Here is a 23,824-nt window from a genome sequence, read left to right on the forward strand (position 1 = left end):
GAATAAAATAAACACGCGATCCTTTTTGAGACCAGCCACACAGCGCTCAGCCAGTGAGCACTGTGAGCACACCGGCCATCCCTATATAGGATCCGAACCCGTGGTGGGAGCGCTGCTGCGCTCCCAGCACCGCACTCTTCCGAGTGCGCCACGGGCCCGGCCCGGAATATTCTAGATTTTAACATGGGTAATTGCTATATATCTTTCCACATATGTAAAAACACATAGAGCTGTACACTTAAGGCTTGTGTACTTTATAATATGTATATTATACTTCAACATCTTTAAATATGAAGAAAGCTGCCACCATAAATGAAAATCAACAGGAATGTAGAATTAGACTCATCAAGGAATTTAGATAATGAAGTTATTTTCATTAAAACTATAAAACAACTATTTACTAAAATAGAAAAAAACAGGAAAAAATATAATTAATGTCAAATGAATTTGAAAATGGTGAAACAGAACTTCTACAAATTATATATTCACATTTTTAAATTAAAAATTCACTGAATAGGTTAAACAGCAGTTTAGATAAGCCCTGAGATAATGAGTAAACTGAAAGATGTAAATAAATTATCCAAAAGCAGTAAAATGAGACTAAAAGATAAAAATATATAATAAAGAACAACATGAAAAGGGCCAACATATGTATAACATGATTTTCAAAATGAGAAAATAGAGAGAATGGGGAAAAGATGATATCAGGGAGATAGCAGAAAAGAAGTATCCAGAATTTACAAAAGTCACAGATTCTCGGGCTTGTGATGCAAAGAAATAATCAGCCCAATGATTTCAAGCAGGATAAAAATAGATAAGTGTATGCAAATTCAAACACCTAATAGTAAACAGGTGAATATCAAAAGGAAATAGACTTTTGAAAATAATAAGAGAGATAAATATTAAAAAAATGGCAAGACTACAGATTTATACTTAACCATTCCAATAATCAAATTATATGTAAATGGCCTAAGTATCCCAATTAAAAGGCAGAGACGTCTTATTGGATTTTAAAAAATAAGATCCTGTTATACATTGCCTACAAGAAAATACTGTCCTTTCTCCATTGAATTGCCTTTGTATCTTCATCAATATCTTAGTTTTTTGGGCTGCTATAATAAATACCATAGACTGTATAGTTTATAAACAACATAAACTTATTTTTTAGAGTTCTGGAGGCTGGGAAGTTCAAGATCAAGATGTGAGCAGATTCGTTGTCAGATGGGAGACTGTTTCCTGGTTCATAAGTGATGCTTCATAGCTGCTATTCCTCCTCACTATTCCTTATGTGGCTGGGTAGATTCTGGCTCCCCAAGCCTGACAAATGATTACGCTCACTATCTTGGGGCTCTGAGCTGAACCCCTCCTCCTGCAGCTCCCTTGACCCCAGACAGATGCATCTGCACTCCAGGTAGCTGCTTATGAATGATCCAGCTGTTCACTTTAAGCTTCTTTCTGGCAAGATCCCCTCATTTCCCCAGTAGGCCCTATTGAAGAGGACCCAAGAGGACCTCTAAACACCTTGCTGCACATTCACTCTCTCTTGCTCTCTCTACTGTGTAGTCCCATTTTGACAGAAGACAAACATATCTCTGCTCAAAAAATCCTGGGAGTGTTGTAGATATCAATGCAGCAGCACTCTCCACAATCAAAGAAGTTTGTCAGCCCTCCACTAGCTCTATAAGTTTCCTAGATTGTAGTCAGACCCCAATCTACCATCCAGGATAAGGTTCAGGCAGCAGTCCTCCATGACACAGGGAACATATTTTGAAGCTCCCCAAGAGGGCTCTGTTGAGGCTTCTCTCACTAGGCATGTAGTTATAAAACAGCAAAACCCTCTATTCCCACCCTAAAGCATAGCCAGGGCTCTGTCCAAAGAAACCGCTTTCTTAATCTCTTCAAATTCTCTCTCCTCTCCCTTTTTATATCTTTGATCCTCCTGAATGGTCCTTGGGCCAAGGAATAGGTTCCACCTCATTTCCTTTGTAAATTTTTTATGAGGGAGAGAGATTGCCCCACACTGACTCTGGTATCCTGATATCTCACCTATTGGAGCCTTCATCAAAAATGAGGTGGGGTGATAGCACTGTATACCCTCCAGAGTGGCTACAATGAAAAAGACAGAAGTGTCCAATGTTGGAGAGGATGACAGAGCAATTAGAACTCTCATACTCCCCTGTAGGAGTATAAACTGGTAAAACTTCTAAAAAATTATCTAGGAGGATCCACTAAAGCTGAACATATACATATCCTATGAACCAGCAATTCCATTCTTAGGTTTACACCCAAGAGAAGTGCACATATATTTTCACCAAAAGATATGTGTAGCAGTACTACTTGTATTTGCCAAAAAACTGGGGAGGAAAAAAATAAGCCACAGTAAAATGAACAAATAAATCGTGGTAAATTCATGTGATGGCATACTATATAGAAATGAGAACAAACAAACTGCAACTACACACAACAGCATGAATGAGTCTGATGACACAAATATGAATTATAAAAGCTGGGCACAAAAAAATCATTCTGTGTAATTGCAATTGTTAAACAAACTTATGGGACTGAGCTCCTGCACTCGTCAGCAACAAATCAGATGAAACCAAAATGGAGGCACTCATGTTAAGTGCCACATAATCAAACTGAAACTTTAAAAAAGCAGATAGATTCTGAAACAAAACCATTTTTTCCTCCTGTAAACAGGAGATTCCAGACTAAGGAAGTCCCCCCTGCTCTAAACCCTTATGAAAAAGTAACCTGATGTTAATCAGTTTTTTTCCTATTGCTCTGATTCCTTGATTTCACCTTATAAAACCCACTGTTATGCTATTTCCCAGTGAAATTTGAGACCAAATATGTCCATTGACAGTGGTGACACAGAGTGATGTCAGTGCCTAAAATTTTGGTCTATCTCTCAGAGTTGAGAGGTTGACCAAAATGAGGGAATTGTTAAATTAAGTTTGACCTAAAGGTTTCTTCAGACATAGTAAACTCTAACCTAACCTGATGTGTAAACAGCCTGTAACCTACTCTTGTAACAAGTAGCCAAGTCTCAGCCAATTACAGGCAACCAGGTATTCAAACCATGCTCAAATAAGGCAAATGCCCAGTGTAACCAATCCAGCTGTTTCTGTACCTCACTTCCATTATCTGTACATCGCCTTCCTTTTTCCATTTATAAATCTTAGCTAACCACGTGACAACCCCAGAGTCACTTTGAATCTATTCTGGTTCTAGTGGCTGCTGCATCCAAATTGTTCTTGGCTTAATTAAACTGTGTTAAATTTAATTTGTCTAAAATTTTTCTTTTAACACATTTATATAAAAATTTTAAATAGGCAAAACAAACCTAGTTATTGCAGGTTTTATACAGAATAAGGGATACTCAGCACCTGTTTTGTTTTGTTTTGTTTTGTTTGTTTCTTCAACTATCAACTCTAGTGACAATTCAGATCAATGAAAAAGTCACTCTCAACATATTGCTATAAGAAAAAAAAGACATAAAAATCAAACATTGTTGCCTGGAGATTGTCTTGTCTTTGACATGTTATCTTATGTAGTTAAATTTATTTTCTTAAATTAATTAATACCATCTTGCTTTTATTACTGAAGGACAGGTTATCCTAAAGAGAAAAGTTTCATACTATGAATTATAATTCAAACTATACAATTGTCACTATGAGCCACAAGAGGGCAGTTGTTCCAAGGACTGAAGTTTTGATTATGGAATGCAGAAAACTATACTAAATAGAAGAGCAATATAAAAAGCCTGTGAACCAGAGATGCTAACTACAACAAAAGAGAACGAAAAAATATTATTATGAGGATTTTAATTAGAATTTCAGCACTGGAAAAAACTGAGAGATGTCTGTTTTATGTAAGAAATTTCATTTGATTCACTTTCATTTTCCTCCCAACCAATCATGTGTGGATTTATTTATAATATATCTGTTCTACTTTAATATTGAAATTCTGTATAAAATTATTTGCCATAGAATGTTAACACATATCTGTACAGATTTTTTCACTTTTTAAAGTACTTTCTTAAATTTAATATTTTGTATTTTTCACTTTGTTAAGACCTCTGAAGAAGATGTGCCAGAAATTATTAAGTCCTTTTTATAGATGAAGAAACTGAGGCTTAGAAGAAATGAGTAACTTGTCCTAGATAACACCACTAATAAGAAGAAAGGTAGAAACTCATTCACCGTATTTTCTATTATTTTGCACAGTAGCCTATTAACCAAACAAAAATAACTATGGCATCCTTTGTTTATTCATATAGGCGTTTGGAGTATTTTAACAGAGCTCTGCTTTCATAGAACTTCAGTTTTACACTGTCAATAAGACCTTTCACAGATACCTGGCTAACAAAGCTCTCTACTGAACTACTGACACTTAGAAATAATCTTTGTTATCATCTGACAGAGAAAATGGAAGTAGAAATGAAGTTTAAAGTAAAAGAGTATTTCCAGAGTTCAACAATAGGAGAAAGGGGGAAACAGACATACAAATCTAAGGAGCAGGTTTAACAGTTACCTCAAACACTGCTATAGATGCTGTAAACATTCTTTAAAAAGCCACTCAATTTTGTGTGTTACCAAAGAGATAAATTTATAAGTATTGTTCGTTAGACCTAGTGTTTAAGTATATAATCTTCAGTATACAGCATATTATCATACAGCTATTTAAACAGACCCAATATCCAACACCTATAAAATGTATTTAATTAGAGAGGAAACTGTGACTTGAGTAATAGAATACATCATAACATCCACAAAATATAGTACATAAACAAAGTTAATGTTATGAATAATCATAGAGAAGTTAGACTTATTTTTTCAGATAAAGACCCTGTTGAACTAAAAAAAAAAAAACTAAGGCTATATTTAATTTTTAAAATTCTTCTATGTCTTCACAAAAGTCCAATTTATCCACTCTCAAACATCTAGTATAAAAAATAACTCTTCTGTGCCATTTATATGTACTTTTGTAGGTATTGCTGGCAAAACAGAAGCTAGAGACACTTGCATTACTACATCCCTGGGTTTCTTACCTTCAGTCATTCATTCATTTTACCAACATTTGTTGGGCATGTGAACTAAGCACAGAAAGTGAAATTGACAAAAAAAATAAATTAGTTATTCCTTCATAGAGCTTGCAATCCAGTGGTGAAAATAAATGTTAAGCAAAAGATGCATTAATACAAACTGCGGTGATACAAATTATAAGTCTGAGGTGCAATGAGGACAGTGAGATAACAATAGGATATCCAAATTACATTGTCAGTCACATAAACCTGTCAGCAGTTGACATTCAACCTGAGATGTGAAGGTGGGCAATGGGGAAAGGGCTCCAAGAAGGGGGAATGGTGTATCTACTGTCCTGAGGAAGGAGTGCTTAGCTTGTGCAAGTAACATGTTTTAATTTATCAATGACTAACACACACAATGTGGAAGAAATGGGGAATAAAGGTCAGTGTGCAGAGAATACACGTTTCTATGTTATTATTAACAGAGGAGAATTTAAAAGGTATGGCAAAGCCACTGCTCTCAAGAGTAAAATCAGACAGGATGCTGGGTTGAGGGATTAAAGGACACCTCAACTCTGAGTTGAGAAGCCACCAGAAAGATTAGATGGCACTTTTTCTCTTAATCTCACATAAATGAGGATCAAGTAAAATTAATATACTCAAACTGCATAATTCATAGAGCAGTATGCACATTTTATTAATTATTAGTATAAAAGCACTTCCAATTTCATTCCAGACTTAATTCCTGTCCCAAATGTAAAATTTTATTCATCTTTCTATATTCTCTAGTTCAGATTCCCAAGATATCTCCCTAAAATAATAATAGTCTTCCTTTTGTCTTCAGTAAACCTGTTTTTTCTATTAATAAAATATTTAAAAATTAATATTTTATGCAAAGCCTATGACAAACTTACGTTCTAGTGCATCATAAAGAAGTTCAAAATCTTCATTTGTTTTAGGATTATGCCTCCTGTAATAATCCAATTTCATCCATTCTTCTTTTTCCCTTATCTTCCTTTGTTCTTCCTGTGCTTCCCACTCCATCCTCAACCTTTTCTGTGTTCTTAAGTTCTCCACAAAGATTTTAGCATGCCATTGCCTGTAGTAAGTCTGTATCACTATCACCTATAGTTATATTAAAAGGAAATAAAAAGTGTCTGTCATCGACTTTTTGATCAGACAATAAAGAAAGGCAATAATGATTATTTCAATTCCAATTCAACAACAACAGCAGCAGCAACATACTGTGAATCTATTCTCAAATACACCAAAATAAAAACCATGGCTAATGCATGTCACTGCTATTTGACTTTGGAATCTAGTAAATACACCTTCATAGGAGGCTGTTAGTACAACGCTTAAGAGCATAAACCCTGGAGTAAAACTTTGCTTGAATCTTCCTTCTGCTATTCACTAGTTGTTTGAGTTTGGGTAAGTTACTTGCTATCTCTGTGCTTTAGTACCCTCAGCTGTAAAACAGTAATAATAACAGTAAAAAAAAAAAATGCTTAGCCTAAGCCTGGAACATAACAAATCCTCAGTAAATACTAGTATTGTTGTGAATGTTAATTGTCTCTTGCTTATCTTAACTGCCATTAGATTAGGCTCATATTTAAAACAAAATTGAATTTTCTAAACACACAGCAGGTAGGTATGTGTGGAAACCACCAAAGGCAGGTTAGATAAAAGAAAGACTTAAGCAAACGGGTATTTATTAAACTGTATGACATATAAATAGGTTTGAGGGTACGGCGTAGTACCAGACCCTCAAAAAGTTCATGATATAGCTGAGAGAATTTATAATTTTATTTACAAAACTCATAAATAAAAATAAAATGTGGAAAGGCTGGATGGAGATTGAGGACAGAGCTGACACATCCCTTTCCCTTATCCTAATGCCTCATAATTATAGAAAAATTACATACAGGAGAAATCAATAAAGACACTGGGTCATACTGAAGAAGACCCCCAAGGAATAGAAACTTTGAAGAATTCCTTCAAGAAAAGAGGCAGGTGGAATAAATTGAAGAAGGAATCTATAACCAAATTATACACGGGAGAAGCAAGATGGAAAATATAGAAGTGGTTCTAGGACTGCTTCAAATCTAAAACTGGTAGATGCTCTGAGCAGAAAGGCAACTCACTGGGCAACTGCTTGAAGACTGAAAAAGGGACAGGCTTCTCTGAAACAATTTAGGCAATGAGCAACAGAGATATTTGTGCTTAGGAAACAGTAGTTAATGTATTAGAAGGCTGGATAGAAAATCTCTATCCAGAAAACTACCTCTCGCCCCAAATCAAGCCTTACACATCCCCTAAAACCACTGGGTCAGACTGTGGTAAACAAATACATTGCTAGCACATGGGACATTAAAAATCTCAAATATTTTATGAGTACACACCCAAGAATAACTGAACATTTGAGAAGAGCCAACAACATTAAAGGTCCCTCACTCAATAAAAAGAAGAATACATACTTGTGTGAAACAGAATTACTACAACAGTGGTTCTCAAAGAGTGGTGGCCAGACCAGCAGCATCATTGGCACGTGGAAAATTATGAGCACTATAAATTATCACGCTCCATCCCTGAGCTACTGAACCAGAAACTCTGGGGTCGAGAACAGTATTCTGCATGTTAACAAGGCCTCCAGGTGATGCTGATGCTGAGGTTTTAGAACCACCTTACTAGAGTAAAACAAAGCAAAACAAAAAACAAAACCAGACTAAATATAGTCAACATTTTCAGAGAAAAAGGGATGGCTATAAAATGTAAAATAATTAATATAAAAATAATATTAAATAATTATTAAATAATCAATATAAAAGAACAAACAAAAGACTTGCAAAATTTTTATTTTTGAAATTTGCAAAAGTCAATAGAATATGTATTACCTTGGGTGCTATTAAACGTGTTAAATTTATTAAAGACACTAAAACACAGTTGTTTAAACAACAGTTTTTCGCCTCTCACATAATAATCCAAGGACTGGCAAGCAGTTTAGGGCGGGTAGAAAGCGCTGACATATTTAACAAATGGCTTCCTACTTCTATGTCCCAATGGCCTGCTCCACTTCCTATCTTCTTCCAGCCAGTAAAGAGGGGGAAAGGAACAAAGAGCAATTTAAGAGCAATATCTGGAAGTGGCACATCATTGCCCCTCACATTTCATTGTCCAGATCTTAGTTATACAGCCTTACTGATACACAAAGAAAGTTATAAAATGTGGTCTTCAGTAGGGCAGCATGTGTTTACTACAAGGAGAGAAAGGAAGAATAGAAATTGGCAGAGAACTAGTACTTTATTATATATGGATCTGCAGTGTGCAGAGCCTAAGAAGGAGTTAGTAAGCAAGAAACTTAGGTGAGAAGATCTTTTAGAATGTAAAAGAATAAATCATAAAAATTGGAAAGAATAAAGAAAAAAAAAGACATGAAAGATAAATCCAGACATTCCAAAATATGTCTGAAACAAGTTCCAGACGGAATGAGGAAAGTGTATTACAGACACTACTTCAAACATAATAGAAGGACATTTCCCAAAGTAAGCCATAAGTTCTCAGACAGAAACGGTCCATCACCAAGTCTCAAGCACATCACAGTAAGATTAAAAAATACCAAGGATAATGTGAAAATCCTAAAACCTTCCAGAAAGGGGAAACAAAGAAATGAGAATCAGATTGATATCAGATTTTTAGTCAAATACAATTTTAAAGTTATTATAAAAAATAATCCTAAAAATAAATTGGAGTCTAACCTTCTACATCCACTCAAACAAAAATGCAAATATAAGGTTCATTCAATAAGGACTCAGATGGTTTACTTCTCATGCATAATCTCTGAAAGAATGACTACAGAATGTATTCCAGCAAGAATAATAAATTCAAGGGGAAAAATTAAAGCATTGAGAAAAACTTCAAAAAGTTATTTAGCTAAATATATTTTATTTGAAAAAAATCGTATTTATCAATGTAAATATACAAAAACAACAATCTGAATTTATAATTATATAGTAAATTATATATAATTACAATTCCAGATAAAATCCTCGCTGGATAAGAGGAATGAGGGAAGAGGGCAAGTAAATGAAGAAAAGAAAAGACTGTTAATGTTCTTGACTTGTTCATATTACATATGCCTTTGGTATAAAAAATTAGGTGTGTTAAAAAAATTTATGAGTAACCACTAAAAAAATAGACATAAAGTACCTACTTCCAAACTATGAAAGAAAAATAAATGAAAAAGAAAAATTTAGTCAAACTAATAAAAAGAAGGAAGGGTTAAGAAAATAATAATAATAAAAAAAAAACAAGAATGATGTATACATAAAGACAAAATGAGATGGTGGGAATGAGTGCAAAAATATCAGTAGCCACACATAATATAATCTTGCCTAAATCAGGATTTAAAATAATTACTAAGCACTGAACTCAAGAAGCAGTAAGAAGAATAAAATAAACATGACCCACCCAAGTAGAAAGGAATCGATGATGATAAAAGAAGAACGTATTAAATGGAAATTTACTCTTAATTCGGCTTTTAACTAATCCTTCTCTTTGCATCTCAGACCTCACTTCCATCTCCCACACAACCTTTTAATTCCCTTTCCAAGATTCCAAGGGGCAGATTGACTTGGTTCCTGATGTCATCCCCCTTGACAGGCATTTCACTTTTCACTTCCTCTGCTCTGGTAAGTCAAGTTAGCACTTCTCTATGTGGTGTACAACTTCGAAAAGATCAACTGGCATTTATTCTTCTCTCTTCTCACATTTTTTTGTCCCTTTATGTTTATATATTTTTTTATTCCTTTAATATTATTTCATTGGAGTTCGGAAAGTGTCATAGACACTTCCACTTCCCTACCTAATATCCAGTTTCCCCTACGTCCTCTTACTAAGAAAATGCTACTTTAAAAATACATTCATCACACTTTCTTGTGTAAGGACAGTTGTAGGACATAGTTCAGACCAATGAGATGCAAGTGGAAGTAACTGGGTGAGGCTTTCAGGGGAAACCCAAGAAGGTGGCATACATGGGACATGCTGCCTTGACTTTTTCCTTCTTCCTGCACAGAATGCAGACACGATGATGAAGGTTGTTCAATGATTTTATCATCATACAGTAACAAGCTCAGATGAGATTAATGGAGTGAAAATCTTTATGTTCCTGATAACATTGTAGAGTTACTATCCAAGCCCGGTACACTAAGAAAGCAAAAATTAGTTTAAACTGAGAAAGTAAAAAATCACCAGGCTGAAATAACAGGCACTGATAAGTCAGTACAAAATTAACAGGAAACAATATTTCTCCCAAGGACACTCTGCAGCTGTAAAATGTCATAATAGGCCCCTTCTTTGGGTGACTACTATTTTCTTACTCACTGAGAAACTTCATTCTCTAAAATCATAAACTATCAGAAACTTTGCTGTTTGAAATTAGATCAGTAAGCATGAAACATTCCACTCTTGCCTACACAATCTAAGCCACTTTAACAGAGAGAAGCAGCCTCAATTTATAACCAAAGTGCTGAACTTCAGAGAAGAAACAATATTTTACATCTCTTTTAAATTTCATATCGTTTAAATTTAAACTTCACTTAAATTTCACCTAACCTTCACTCTTTCCCCAAATTCTCTAATAGATCCATTTTTTCCTTTATTTGGTGAAAATTAGTTTGGACTGAAAAAATAAAAATCTGTTAAGCTGGAGCAATAGTTTAGCTCCAGATTTATTGTCATTTGAAAAACAAAATCTGTTTAAATCACTGTTTTCAGGTCATTTTTACTACAGGAAGTGGATCCGACTTTATGCGTCTACAAGAGATCAAACAGGCTGAAAATAAAAGGATGAAAAAGATAGACCATGCAAACAATGAAATAAGAGAATTGGAGTGGTTATACTAATAGCAGAGAAAACAGACTTCAGTGTGCTATTTGGTTTCAATTAGTTTAGAAAGCTCCCTAGGTGATTGTATTGTGAGAAATATTAAGACCGAGAGACAGAGGTGTTGAGAAGGCTAATAATGGCCAAAGGCAACACACAAGGCACCTGGATTTCCCTAAGGGAAAGGGAAGAATTAGGATCATTTAGAATTCTGGTTCAGTATACGGGAGAATATTGGAGATAAAGACTGTTTTTATTACCAGTAAAACATAACCCACACTAATGTGGATTCTTTCTCAAGCTAATGTGGCATAGGAAAACAAACACAGACACATACAAAACAATTGGCTTATATATTTAATTTTTAGTATTCATCTACAATAAAAGTTATCTTACCGCCTTTAATCTTTGAGCATGGTATTCTGCTGCTGAAAAATATTTTCCTGGTTTTACCAGTTTATCAGTCATATTTGATACATATACACCAATTTTAGTCATCTGTGTAGATGTTGTATTTGTAGTTTGTTGAATCTTTTTTTTCTGAAAAACAGTCTAAAATACAAACATAAAAAATTTAAATAAGTATTCACTATACACACACGTGAGTGAAGAGAATATTTTTCCTACATATTTAAGTTAATTTTTCTTTTATTATTTTAACTGTCATATAATTAGAAAAACTGAACTTGAGAGAGTCATATAGTACAACAGTATTGATTCTATAGTTTCAAAAACCTAAATGGAAAAATAAAAACATTACCTGTGTATCCCTACAAAATACATTGGTTCTTTCAGGAATCTTTTTAGGTACAGTTTGTGTTCCAGCATTGTGATACTCTATTCCTGTTATTTTATGTCTGAATCCCCCAAGAAATGGTTTGTGAAAGTCAGATTTTGTAATCTCAACAGCTACCTCCTGGTACTGATCAGTGCCTGAGTAGATAAAACCAAGCTTGAATGAAAGTTTAAATACAAAGGGACTCTAAAATACTTTATCTAAGAGATATCAAATAACTAACCAGTTTGTATGGTAACAGTAATGATCTGAGCGACTTCATTTAATGCAATTATTCTTTTGATTGGATATTGATCTGGGTTGACAGAAAAGATTTCCACTTGTACAATTTCCTGTGGCTTAACACCATGTTGCAGTAGAGTCTCATTATTTTTAAGAATTATTCCTAAAAAAAATGAAATAAAATTTTAAGAAGTTTTATGACAAATAAATGGCTATTTATTTTCTTTTTTATTTTTTTTAATTGACAGATAAAAATTGTACATATTTATGGTGTACAAGGTAATGTTTTTATATATGTATACATTGTGGAATGGCTAAATCAAGCTAATTAACATATCCATTATCTCACATACTTATCATTTTTTTGTGGTAAGGACATTTAAAATCTATTCTCTTAGCAATTTTTAAGCATACAATATATTGTTATTAACTATAGTTGCCATGATGTACAGTAGGTCTCTAGAAATGGCTAATTACATGTGCTCATTTTGACGGTATAGAAAACATCAAAGGGCCGGCCCAGTGGCGCACTGGAGAGTGCGCCGCTTGGGAGCGCGGCGGCACTCCCGCTGAGGGTTCGGATCCCATGTGGAGACCGGTTCCCGCTCACTGGCTGAGCGCGGTGCGGGTGCAACACCAAGGGTTGCGATCCTGTTGCCGGTCCCCGGTACGGGCGCGACACCGAGGGTTGCAATCCTGTTACTGGTCAGTAAAATAGACCAAAAAAAAGAAAAGAAAAAAAAGAAAACATCAAAGATGCTTGTAGGAACACATATTATCTATTTACTAAAGATAGTATTAATGGTTCACATCTCTTGCTGTAATGTTAGTATAGAAAATTCCACAATAGTAAGATTTATAGTGGCATCTTGAGCAGGAATTCAGCATTTTAAATAAAGCAAGAACTCTCAACTCATCAGAAATACAAACATATAATAACGATGAAATTCTATAAATATTTAAAAATAAAAACATTGTATAGGATAAATAGAATCATACTCTAAACATTGACTTTGTAAAAAACCATAATTTGTTATATATAAGCACAAGACATATCCACGTCAGGGAAAGCATGATTATTTTAATACCCATCCCACTCCCCGGCACAGAAAAGCATATACTCAGAATTCCAAAGAATCCCTTCCTTTCTCTCTTTCCATTAATCAGAAACTCATATAAGTTAATTCATGTCAAGGTATAGGTAAGCCTCAGTTTTGTGCTAGGAAAAGTGTACATCACTTTATTTTTATGTCATATTGCTTCAACTTCTACTCCCTCTTCTACCTTCCACCCCACCATTGGTGTGTTTAATAAATCAGCTAATTTTATTTCTCTATTTTTAAGGCACCCAAAAATGTAACGTTACCGGCTACTATTTTGTGTCACAGGAACTATATCAGTCTCCAAATGTATGGTCTTCCTAAATTATAGTTAGGAATCTGACCACAGCAAAAGCTATACTCATTCTTAGAAATATATCAGACACCACTACTCAGTTTTGTCTATGTTAAAAAAATACATTCTAAGACCTTTGAGTTTCAATTTCACAACCTAAATTTTTAATTTAAAAATTAGCATGAGCATCATACAGGCTTTGTGATAGGGTGAATATATATTCACATCCTCATAATCTCCAGGATTGTTACCTTATAGGGCAAAAGTGACTTTGCAGATTTGATTAAGCATTTTCAGATAGGGAGATTATCTTGGATCATCTGGTTGGGCCCTAAGTGTAATCACGTGGGCCCTGATAAGAGGAAGGAAAAGGGAGATTTGACTACAGAGGATAATGCGATATGACAGAAGCACAGAGATTTGAAGAAGCTACATTGCTGGCTTTGAAGACGGAGGAAGGGAGCCGATGAGCCAAAGAGTACAAGGAATGCAACTCAAAGCTGGAAAGGCAAGGAAGTGCACTCTCCCCTAGAGCCTACTGAGGGACAGTGGCCCTGCTGACACCTTGACTTTATTCTGGTGAACTTGATTTAGCATTTAAACCACTAAGCTTGTGATTAATTGTTACCACAGCCATAGGAAACTAACACAGGTTCCCGGAGCCCTCTTCATTCCTTTACATGTTTCTCTAGTGGGTGTAGTCCCACCAAACCTGAGCTCCAGTTCTAGCACTAAAAGAAAGTACTTACCTACAGGACAGTTGGCAGAGAATCAAACTCTTCTGTAGTTGCTGCTGAATAAAGCTGTTACCCAGTGGTGATGCCTGGTACTTACAGTTAAAGAAGACAGGTCATGAAGTGCAAAGAACAGAGAGACCCTTAAGTACCACTGGTTGGCTACTCCAGTCTCAAAGTGCTCTCTCTCTTCTTCAGTTTCGAACCTCACCTTATAGTTAATGCCCAGCAGTTCCAAATTCACTCTTTGGAGTCATACCTACATTTAAGTTCAGACTGTGCCACCTATCAGCTGTTTGACTTTGCACAAGTTCCCCGAGCTTTAGTTTCCTTCCCTCAAAAAAAGAGTTAATAATAATAATAATAGCTAACTCAAAGGGCTGCTGTGGATTAAATGATAATGTAGGCAAAACATTTTGTAGAAGTACTAGCACATAGTAAGTGCTCAATAAATTAACCATCATCATCATCAACATGGTCATGATCATTTTCATTATTATTACTAATAATTATTTAAATTTCACCTTTGTTTCCCCCATCAAGCTTTAATAATCAGTTATTCAAATACATGAACATCTTACTTTTGGAGTACATTCACTATAACAGATTTTTAAAAATAATTTTGAAATTAAACTGCTTTTTTTCTCTGGAAACTTTTTGTGGCATCTTTACTAGTTAATACCTTTTTGTCTTTTTTCGTGACCGGTAACAGGATCGCAACCCTCGGTGTCACGCCCGCACCACGCTCAACCAGTGAGCGGACCGGTCTCTATATGAGATCCGAACCCTCGGCGGGAGTGCCGCCACACTCCCAAGCGCCACCAGGCCGGCCCCATACACATTTAATAGAAACATATATTTAGCTTTGTTGGTCTGGCTAACTCTATTGCAGTTACAAAGACTGTGTTTTCTCATGACACAGGAGAATATAACTCCAGCGGGCTGCTCAATTTCATCCACAAAATATAAACAAACCTGACATCATGGGAATGTGAATTGACCTTAATGTATAGAATACTCATAAACCATTTATAGTTCTCTTTTTGTTCTATACATTCTCCTTCATCTTCATCTTCTATTTTTTTCAATCTCATCTCCTCCCACTCCCCATATACTATGTCCAGCCACTCAAAACTACTTACTACTTCCCCAAAGTACCAGGTTTTCTCACCTCTTTGGAACTGAGAACAAGTACTATCACTTTTATTAAATGAAACTTGCTAGAATCTCCCAAGTTCCTTTCTCCCTGTTCTCATAGCTTTCTGTGAATATTTCCACTTAAAGCATTTATGCATTATGTGGCAACTATTGCATTTATATATTATGTGGTAACTAGTATCTTCTTCCTTACTAGTTTATAAACAACTTGAAAACAGGAATATTTTTTCATGTTTCTTTGTATCTCCAGTTCTTAGCAAAGTATCTAGAACAAAGTATGTCCTCAATAAAAATGTTGAATGAATGAATGCATAACCCAATATAATGTTCAAATAGTAAACATCAAGATATCAATGATCTTGATTGTTTACATGTTAAAACTAGAGAAGTCTTGATAAGTTTTATTAGCCTCCAAACTTACCTGAATATCTTATCTGCAGTACATAAGGTGGGACACCTAATAAGTGTGCAAAATGGTCCTTGAGGTATTTAAAAATAGTGTTAACTTTAAAACGCATGGTAATTTCCTGGCCCACAGGAATAAGTACAACTTTTACTGTAGATAAAAAGAGAAGAGAAAGAATCATAGTCAAATACAGCAATGGTCAGCAACCTAAGGTCCACAAATAAGTATAGAATTATGGGTCAATTTTTTTTTTTTTTTTTTTTTTAAAGATGACCGGTAAGGGGATCTCAACCCTTGGCTTGGTGTTGTCAGCACCATGCTCAGCCAGTGAGCAAACCGGCCATCCCTATATAGGATCTGAACCCGTGGCCTTGGTGTTATCAGCACCGCACTCTACCGAGTGAGCCACGGACCGGCCTTATGGGTCAATTTTTAATCAACATGAAATGCAGGTTGCTTCTGCCATATTTCCCCACCACACTCTAATTATAAGAATTACTTTTAATTTTCTATAAGGAGACATGACCAACATTCAGTTGCAACCTTTTGCTTTGAAAATTAATCCGTAATCTCAAGAATTAGCACCAGTGTCAAACATCTGGTATATATTATTCGTACATAAGCAAGGAAACATCCCAGAAAATCAAGTATTTTTGTGTAGCGAGTATAGAAAAGGGAGACCTTGAGATGAGATCCCAGAACTTAGAAATGCACTGTAACTACTTTTCACAAAAATGGACATTATATGACTCACTCCCCACTCTACAAAATAGGAGATCAAGATGCTTACATATTAAAAATAAAAACTTTTATCATAAAGTGATTACTTGCTCACAAATTATAGGAAGGAAATACAGTATTTAAAAACTAATAATATGGAGTAAACTTTTTTCTTTTACATCTATAGATTTTAAATTTTAATGGGGAAGATCTAATAAGTAAGATGGAGTATAGAATGAACATTGTAGGCCAAAAAGTTTTGTATATATCTAGTTACCTAACATGACAGTTTTCATAAAGTGTACTGAGACATTTATCAACAATCCCATGACAAAATTCAGCTAGGCATTGGTGATACTAAGATTCTTTGTGCTTGTTAAAACTTGTTTTCAGGGCTTGCTGTTTAGCTCAGTTGGTAGAGCACGGTGTTGTAACACCCAGGTCAAAGACTCAGATCCCTGTTCCAGCCAGCCGCCAACAAAATGAAAATTTTTTTATAGTTCTTTATCAAAAAAGAGAACACTTTCATGGATGTTAAATTATCAGGAGGCTATTTTAATTGTTTTCTGGGTATATAAAGCTATGATAAATATATTTTAAAACTTTCACAGTAGTGACTTCTTAAGCTTTGGGAAGGGAGGCACATTAAGGAATTTGTGAACCTCAGGAAGTACAGGACCAAGACAACTTTATTTTAATCACCATGTTGTTATAAGTGACAATATCAGGGAATAACAGAAATATCCAAAAATAGAACCCAAATTTACACTGAGTAATGAAACTGAGAGACACCTGCTTCAGTCAGGTATAGTTGGGCTTAGTTAGTTTCTTTTCCTTCTTCCTTTTCATTCTTTACTTGTGTAGACACACCACACAAGGGTAAACTACCCCACTGGATTCAAAAGCTACATTTTACCAGCCAAACTAAGCTACTGTTATTATTATTGTTAAATGATGGTCCATAATGGGTAAAGGGACATGAAAATCAACTACAATGTATTTTGACAAGTTAAAATTTAAAAAAAAAAAAAAAGAAATGATGGCCCATGTTCTCTACACTGGGGGTAAAAATTCAAAACTCATGGCAAGGGAGAAAAAGGAGCAGTCAGTTAACCATGTAAGTAGAACGGTTCTCTGTGTAACCACATTATTACTGCTCCCTCTTCACTCTGTTACCCAGAATGGAACAACAACTCCTACATGCTATTAATATTATTTTTTGTATGTCTTTAAAATTAACCTACAACAAAGACAACAATGATTTTTCTGAAGCTAAATATAAGGTTAACCCTAAGCAGACTATGAAAATATGTAAAAGCAATATGATATGTGGAATTAACACTGGATATGAAACTAGGAAATCAGGAGTCCAGTTCTCATTCCACCTCTTGCTGGCTATATACAATAATTAAATCCAAATTGTCATGCAAAATAATTCCAATAATTCTCAAGAATTTACTCACCATTTTCCAAAGTTCCTAAACGTTTTTAAAACCTACTAGTTGGAAAAATACATAAATTTTAAAAAGTATATGAATATCAATTTATAATTTAATGATGCTCATTTATTGAGGAAGAATAGAGAGCCTCTCACACATAGGTGAGTGGCTATGAAAGCTTGGTGGATAAGGAAAAGGGAAAGTAATATCAAATACAAAATAAATCATTAAACAAAAATAAGCAAACACATGAGGAAAAGCACCCATACTTCAAAATGAGGAAATGAAATATCCTATCTTCCCTAGGTAATACCTGTTGCTAAGGATTCTTTTGCTGATGTTTGCAAAGACTCCTTTATAGCCTTTATTTTGTCCAGAAATGTCATAGTATCATCACTTGGATTCTGTTTGGCTGGCTGCACTGTATACGGCTTTGTATCATATCCTGGAGTATGTGAAACTTGTCTGGGTGACAAAACCTCTTCTATCAGTTGTTCTTCATTAGTCGGTTCCAGTCTTGAAGAACTCTGGTCACTCTGCTCCTTAACACCTGTGTCATGGCCCTCACTGAATGGTTCTAATTCAAATTCGCCTTCTTCAGTTTGATCTGACTCTCGAAGATCTTCTGAGGGAACTGGAATATTGACAATGCCAAAAGCATCATCACCATCACTTTCTTCTGTTGAATAAATTATATTCTGAGCATCAAACTCTTCCTCCTGATCAGACATTTTTCTAAATTAAGAAAAATAAACACACTTACCACATATGCAAAAGTTTCTACACCAAATATCAAATTCATTGCTGGTATAAAGTAATGTTTGTAATATATTACAATGTTGCTCATTTAAAAAAAATTGGTTACCTTAGTAATGAAATCAGATCAAAAAACATTGGTGAATTTTTTTAAAAAAATGCTACAGGAAGTAAAAATGAATAACAAAAAAAGAACCACTAAACAATAAATTTGAAAGCAATATTCTGTGAAAATACATGAAAAAACACTTTAAAATATCTTGTCATGCCTTTCTTATTCAATGAAGTATGGCTTGTGAAAGAAGAACTTTTTAAATTACTTTTTTTCTGACTTCAAAACTAGCACAGGATTTACGCTTCTGGCATTGCAAATGATTACAAGCTTCAAGGAACCAGCCAGCTCCACAGTGAATATATCCTGAATAGAATACACTCTTTACAATAGCCCTGCTCTTCACAAATTGGAGCAGAGGTCTCCAGTGACCTTTGCCCCCAAAACAAACACATTAATAACAAATGTAGGTTGAGCTTGGAGCTGACTAGAGCCAGAGCTACAGCAGTGAAGAACTGGGACTTGGGAGAGACAAGATGACAGCAACCAGAAGCTTGGCCCAGGGCATATAAGCCAGACTATAGAGTCATGAACTGGATCAGAGCAGTGAAAAGCCAATACAGCAGGGAGCATACCTACAGATGGCAGCCAGAAAGGAAGGATAGAGAAGGTGGGCCTGAGACCAGATTTCTGTGGCAACAGCAAGAGGAAGATTAAACTCTGGAATGTTAAGGAGGTGGAAAAGCTCTTTCTGGGGCTTCCACTTTGAGCACAAATCCTTACAGAGAAAAAAAAAAAATCACCCTTAGTCAGTGAAGTTCTCTGGTTACTGGATGACAAATCTTAAAAAACAGAACATACAAAATAAAAATACATTTTTATTGCTGAACTCAATGAATGAGCTATATAGGATTAGAGAGAGTTAAAGAGAGAACTAGTAAATTGAAAGATAGATAAAAAGATTTTACATAGAATGTTGCAAAGAGATAAGGATATTAAAAATATGAAAGATTAAAGGCCATGGAGAACAGAAAAAGAAAGTATACCATATGTTTTTGCTAAGCATATCTTTTTCTGCAGATAAGAATGGTTTTATGTTGTTAAAACAAAAAACAACAAAAAAATATGTAAGAGAGACTACATGTGACCTATGATGCCTGAAAAGGCCTGGGAAGCCCTTTTTAGAAAAAGTTCACCAGCCCCTGATCTAGCATGTGTCAAAATGAAGTCTGAAAAGAAGAAAACAGAAAAATGAAGAAATATTTTAAATGGTAATCACTGAGGATTTTCCAAAACTGATAAAAGAAATATGGAGCCACAGGTCCAGGAAGTACAATATAAATATATATAACAGGATAAATAAAAATAATCCATAGCCATGAACACTGTAATGAAATTACAGAATACCAAAGACAGAGAGAAGTTCCTAAAAGCAAATAGTGATAAAGGATATATCTACTGTTTTGAATCATATTAATTTGTTGACATTAATACACAGGAAAGAAAAGTAAAATGATGCAGGCTTCTCATCAGAAAAATAGAAGCCAAGGCAACAATGTACTAATTGAAAGAACATAACTATTGACCGAGAATTGTGCACTCAGCAAAATTATCTTTGAAGAAAGAAAAAAAGCATTTACAAGTAAGTTACCACCATGGTATCTACTGTAAAGGAACTTCTAAAGGGTATATTTGAAGGAGAAAAATAATCCCAAAGAAAGACTGAAATGCAAGAAGAAAAGGTGAATACATAAAACCATAAACAGATGGGTAAGTCCAAATAAATATTGTCAACACAAAATAATAGTAGAAAGTTGAAATATTAGACAGTAATATGTAATTGGAAGGGAAAGAGCAAACTAAACCATTCTCAAATCCTTATACTGATTACAAAATTGAGGGATATATTCTTAACACTAGACTTTGTTAAGTTAAATATACATAGTTAAATCTGAAGTACAACCGATAAAAGAATAGAAATAAAGATTTAAAATTTCAAAACAATAAAGAGAGAAAAAAGTGGAATGACAAAAAACTGAACAAAAACTCAATTTTTAAAAAGTTCAAGAAACTTCTTTAGATTTTTATCCACAAAAAAATCCTCATTTTGATTATTTTCTCCCATAATAGAGCTTAATGGCCTGATTAGAAAGAGAATATCATAAAGAAGCCCAAACTCCTAGCAATATATTCACCTTCCCTCTTTAGGGAGTCCGAGATAATGCTTTTGTTTCTATCTGGTAGGTCATCCTTCCCCAAAAATGGCCAAGATGGCATCTTCTAAAACAGAAATGGCAACAAAATCAAGACTTCTGCTTTTCAGAATATACAACTAAAAGAATAAAAAGACAAACTACACACTGGGGCATAATTTTTGCAAAATGCTTGTCTGATAAAAGACTTGTTTCCAGAATATATAGAGAATATAAGAAAAAATAACAGTAAAAAATGGTAAAAGATTTAAACAGACACTTCACCAAAGAATACGTACAGAAGGTGAATAAGCAGGGCCAATACTAGGTTGAGGTGAGTGAGGCACCTGCACTGCTCTACACTTGCACTTGCACCTGAGAATGAGTGCCCCCTAGGGTACTGAATTCTGAACCTAGGGGCTTCATTTGCCCTGAGAACAAGCACATAAAAAGATGCCCAAGGGCCAGCCCAGTGGCGCACTGGAGAGTGCGCCGTTTGGGAGCGCAGCGGCGCTCCCGCTGAGGGTTCGGATCCCATGTGGAGACCGGTTCCCGCTCACTGGCTGAGCGTGGTGTGGGCGCAACACCGAGGGTTGCGATCCCGTTGCCGGTCCCCGGTATGGGCGCAACACCGACAGTTGCGATCCCGTTACCAGTCAGTAAAAAAGACAAAAAGGAAAAAAAAAAAAAAAGATGCCCAATATCATTATTCGTTCTGGAAATGCAACTTCAGATCACAATGAGATAGCACTACACACCTATTAGAATAGTTAAAATAATATTTTTAGAAAGTTAGTAATAACAAGGACTACTGAGTGAGGATGAAGACAAGTGGAGTTCTCATACCTTACTGGTGCAAATAAAAATTGATATCGCACTTGGGATAACTGTTTGTCAGTTTTCTTATAAAGTTAAACATAAACATACCATATGACCCAGCAATCTGTGTCCTTTACCCAAATGGAATAAAAACCTACATTTGTGCAAAACTTGCACACAGATGTTTAAAGAGGCTTTATTCTTAATTGCCTAAGAATGGAAACAACACAAATATCCCTTAAGTGGGGAATGAACACATGTGTTATGATACATTCATAAAATGGAATAGTACTAATCAATAAAAAGGAACAGACTATTGATATACACAGCAACATGGATAAATCTCAAATGAATTATGTTAAGTGAAGAATCCAACTCTAAGGCTGCATACTGTATGATTCAACTTATGTGACAAATTGTAGGGTCAGAAAATGTATCAAAGCCTAAGGGTAAGGATAGGAGTTGTTTATAAAAGGGCATGGGGAATTTTTTCATGTGATGGAATTATTGAAAATCCCAATTGTAGTAGTGGTTACACAACTGTATGTGCTTATTAAAATTCATAACACTCCACACTAAAAAGTGTAAATTTTATTGTATCTAAATTACACCTAAATAGAAAATAAAATGAAGAACAAATAGAAAACAATTATCTTTTTAGTAAAAAAAAGAAAGAAAAACGTTTGCTATTAAGACTAACACTAAAGGAATCTCAACAACTATAATAACAAAAAAATTGACTTCAGGCATTAAAAAAAAACTGATCCCACATAGAAGATCAGAGATGCAGGAAATAATAAATATCAAAGAAAGTGAAAATAAGCAGGTAAATATAAATGAACATCGGCTAGATAAAAATAATGTCATAAAGTCATACACACACAACACACAAAAATATAAAAGTACATAATCATATAACATATCAGTTGTGAGCAGTCAAATGCTGAAAAGGGTATTTGCCTTCTCATAATTCATTAGGCTATATATGTGTTTTATGCGGTTTTCTGATTCTCTGTTATATTTAACAATAAAGACACTAAATTAAAAAAAGAAGAAAGAGGAGGATGAGGAGGAGAAAATATTCTATATGCTGATATGAATCACACTCTCAGATATGTTAAGTGAACAAAAGAAAGAAGGTGCAATGAGAAAAAAAACTAGTCAAGGTGAGTGGAAACAATGTGGCCAGAACAAGGATGGGCTCCAGATTTCTCAATGCATTCCTTTCAACATTGTTTTAATTTCTGAACCATGTGAATGTATTATCTCTTTTTAAAAAGTAAACATTAAGACATCATTGGCTAGGAAATAGAGTATGGGAGACACAAAATGGATGGGAGAGTATATAATCAAAAGTGCTAAAGCCTGAATAGAAATTGTCAAGAATTGTGAAGGGTCTGAGATTTCATCCTCCCTGCAAGCCAACAAGCTAGCCAGGCATAATTTCATAGACGCTGTCAGAAGACATGAAACTCCTGGTTCAGAGGAAAAGGACTTTATTACTCATGGCACAGCACAGAACATGAGCTTGATATTCATATAGAAGCTGCATGTCCTATAGCCCAATGTTGAATGGCCCAATTAAATACTGTGCACACAGTGGTTTGCATCACAGCTGAGGAATTCCAAACTTAGAAACACCAATCCTTTATAATGGACTGCAAGTAAATCTGCCCAACCTTTGCCCCACAGGAAGATATTATCGTTATTAAACTAGACAACAGATAAATCTGACCTCTGTTCTAGAAGAAGGCACTATCTCTGTCTCCCAAGGCTGTTCATTACACAAATAGCCTTGAAAAGAAAGTCCAGAACAAAGCTGTCAGTGCCTCTCAAGCAGAAATGCAAGAGAACCATAGAGAATTGTTTCCCATAAGGAATAACAACGGCCCATCAGAGAGTAACAAGGAGCCTCTGAGAGTCAGAATCTTGTTATTATTCTCATAGCTATCCAGTAAGGATGACCATTTTACAACATCAACTGTATTGTCTCTCACACAGCCAGTCGGAGCTATGCTTGCTCATCTACGCTCTGAAATGTTGTCAGGTTTCATCTGAACCTACCCAGTATAAATAATGCCTCTTTAATGTCCTGCAACATTCAAAAGCACTTGCAGAGTAGACACCTAAAGGGGAAGTCATGCCTGTGTCCAATCAAGGTAGAAAGAGATCAAAGCAATTGGATGCCCACCAAGGTAGTAGAGTAGATCCCACTATGCCTGAGA

General features: G+C 35.0%; 1 protein-coding gene across 1 annotated transcript in view; it reads right to left on the minus strand.

Annotated features, from left to right (window-relative positions):
- IQUB (IQ motif and ubiquitin domain containing) overlaps positions 1–18,514 on the minus strand; it is a 47,938-nt gene extending 29,424 nt beyond the window's left edge. The window contains exons 1-6 of the mRNA XM_008570773.1: positions 18,094–18,514; positions 15,637–15,771; positions 11,930–12,091; positions 11,671–11,843; positions 11,307–11,462; positions 5,944–6,154 (exon numbers count right to left, since the gene is read on the minus strand). Coding sequence (XP_008568995.1) covers positions 5,944–6,154; positions 11,307–11,462; positions 11,671–11,843; positions 11,930–12,091; positions 15,637–15,771; positions 18,094–18,511 — 1,255 coding nt within the window. The 5' untranslated portion in view covers positions 18,512–18,514. The remainder of the gene's footprint in view (positions 1–5,943; positions 6,155–11,306; positions 11,463–11,670; positions 11,844–11,929; positions 12,092–15,636; positions 15,772–18,093) is intronic.
- Positions 18,515–23,824: the final 5,310 nt, after the last annotated feature.

Source organism: Galeopterus variegatus, unplaced genomic scaffold (genome assembly GCF_000696425.1).
Source record: "Galeopterus variegatus unplaced genomic scaffold, G_variegatus-3.0.2 Scaffold630, whole genome shotgun sequence".
Lineage (NCBI taxonomy): Eukaryota > Metazoa > Chordata > Mammalia > Dermoptera > Cynocephalidae > Galeopterus > Galeopterus variegatus.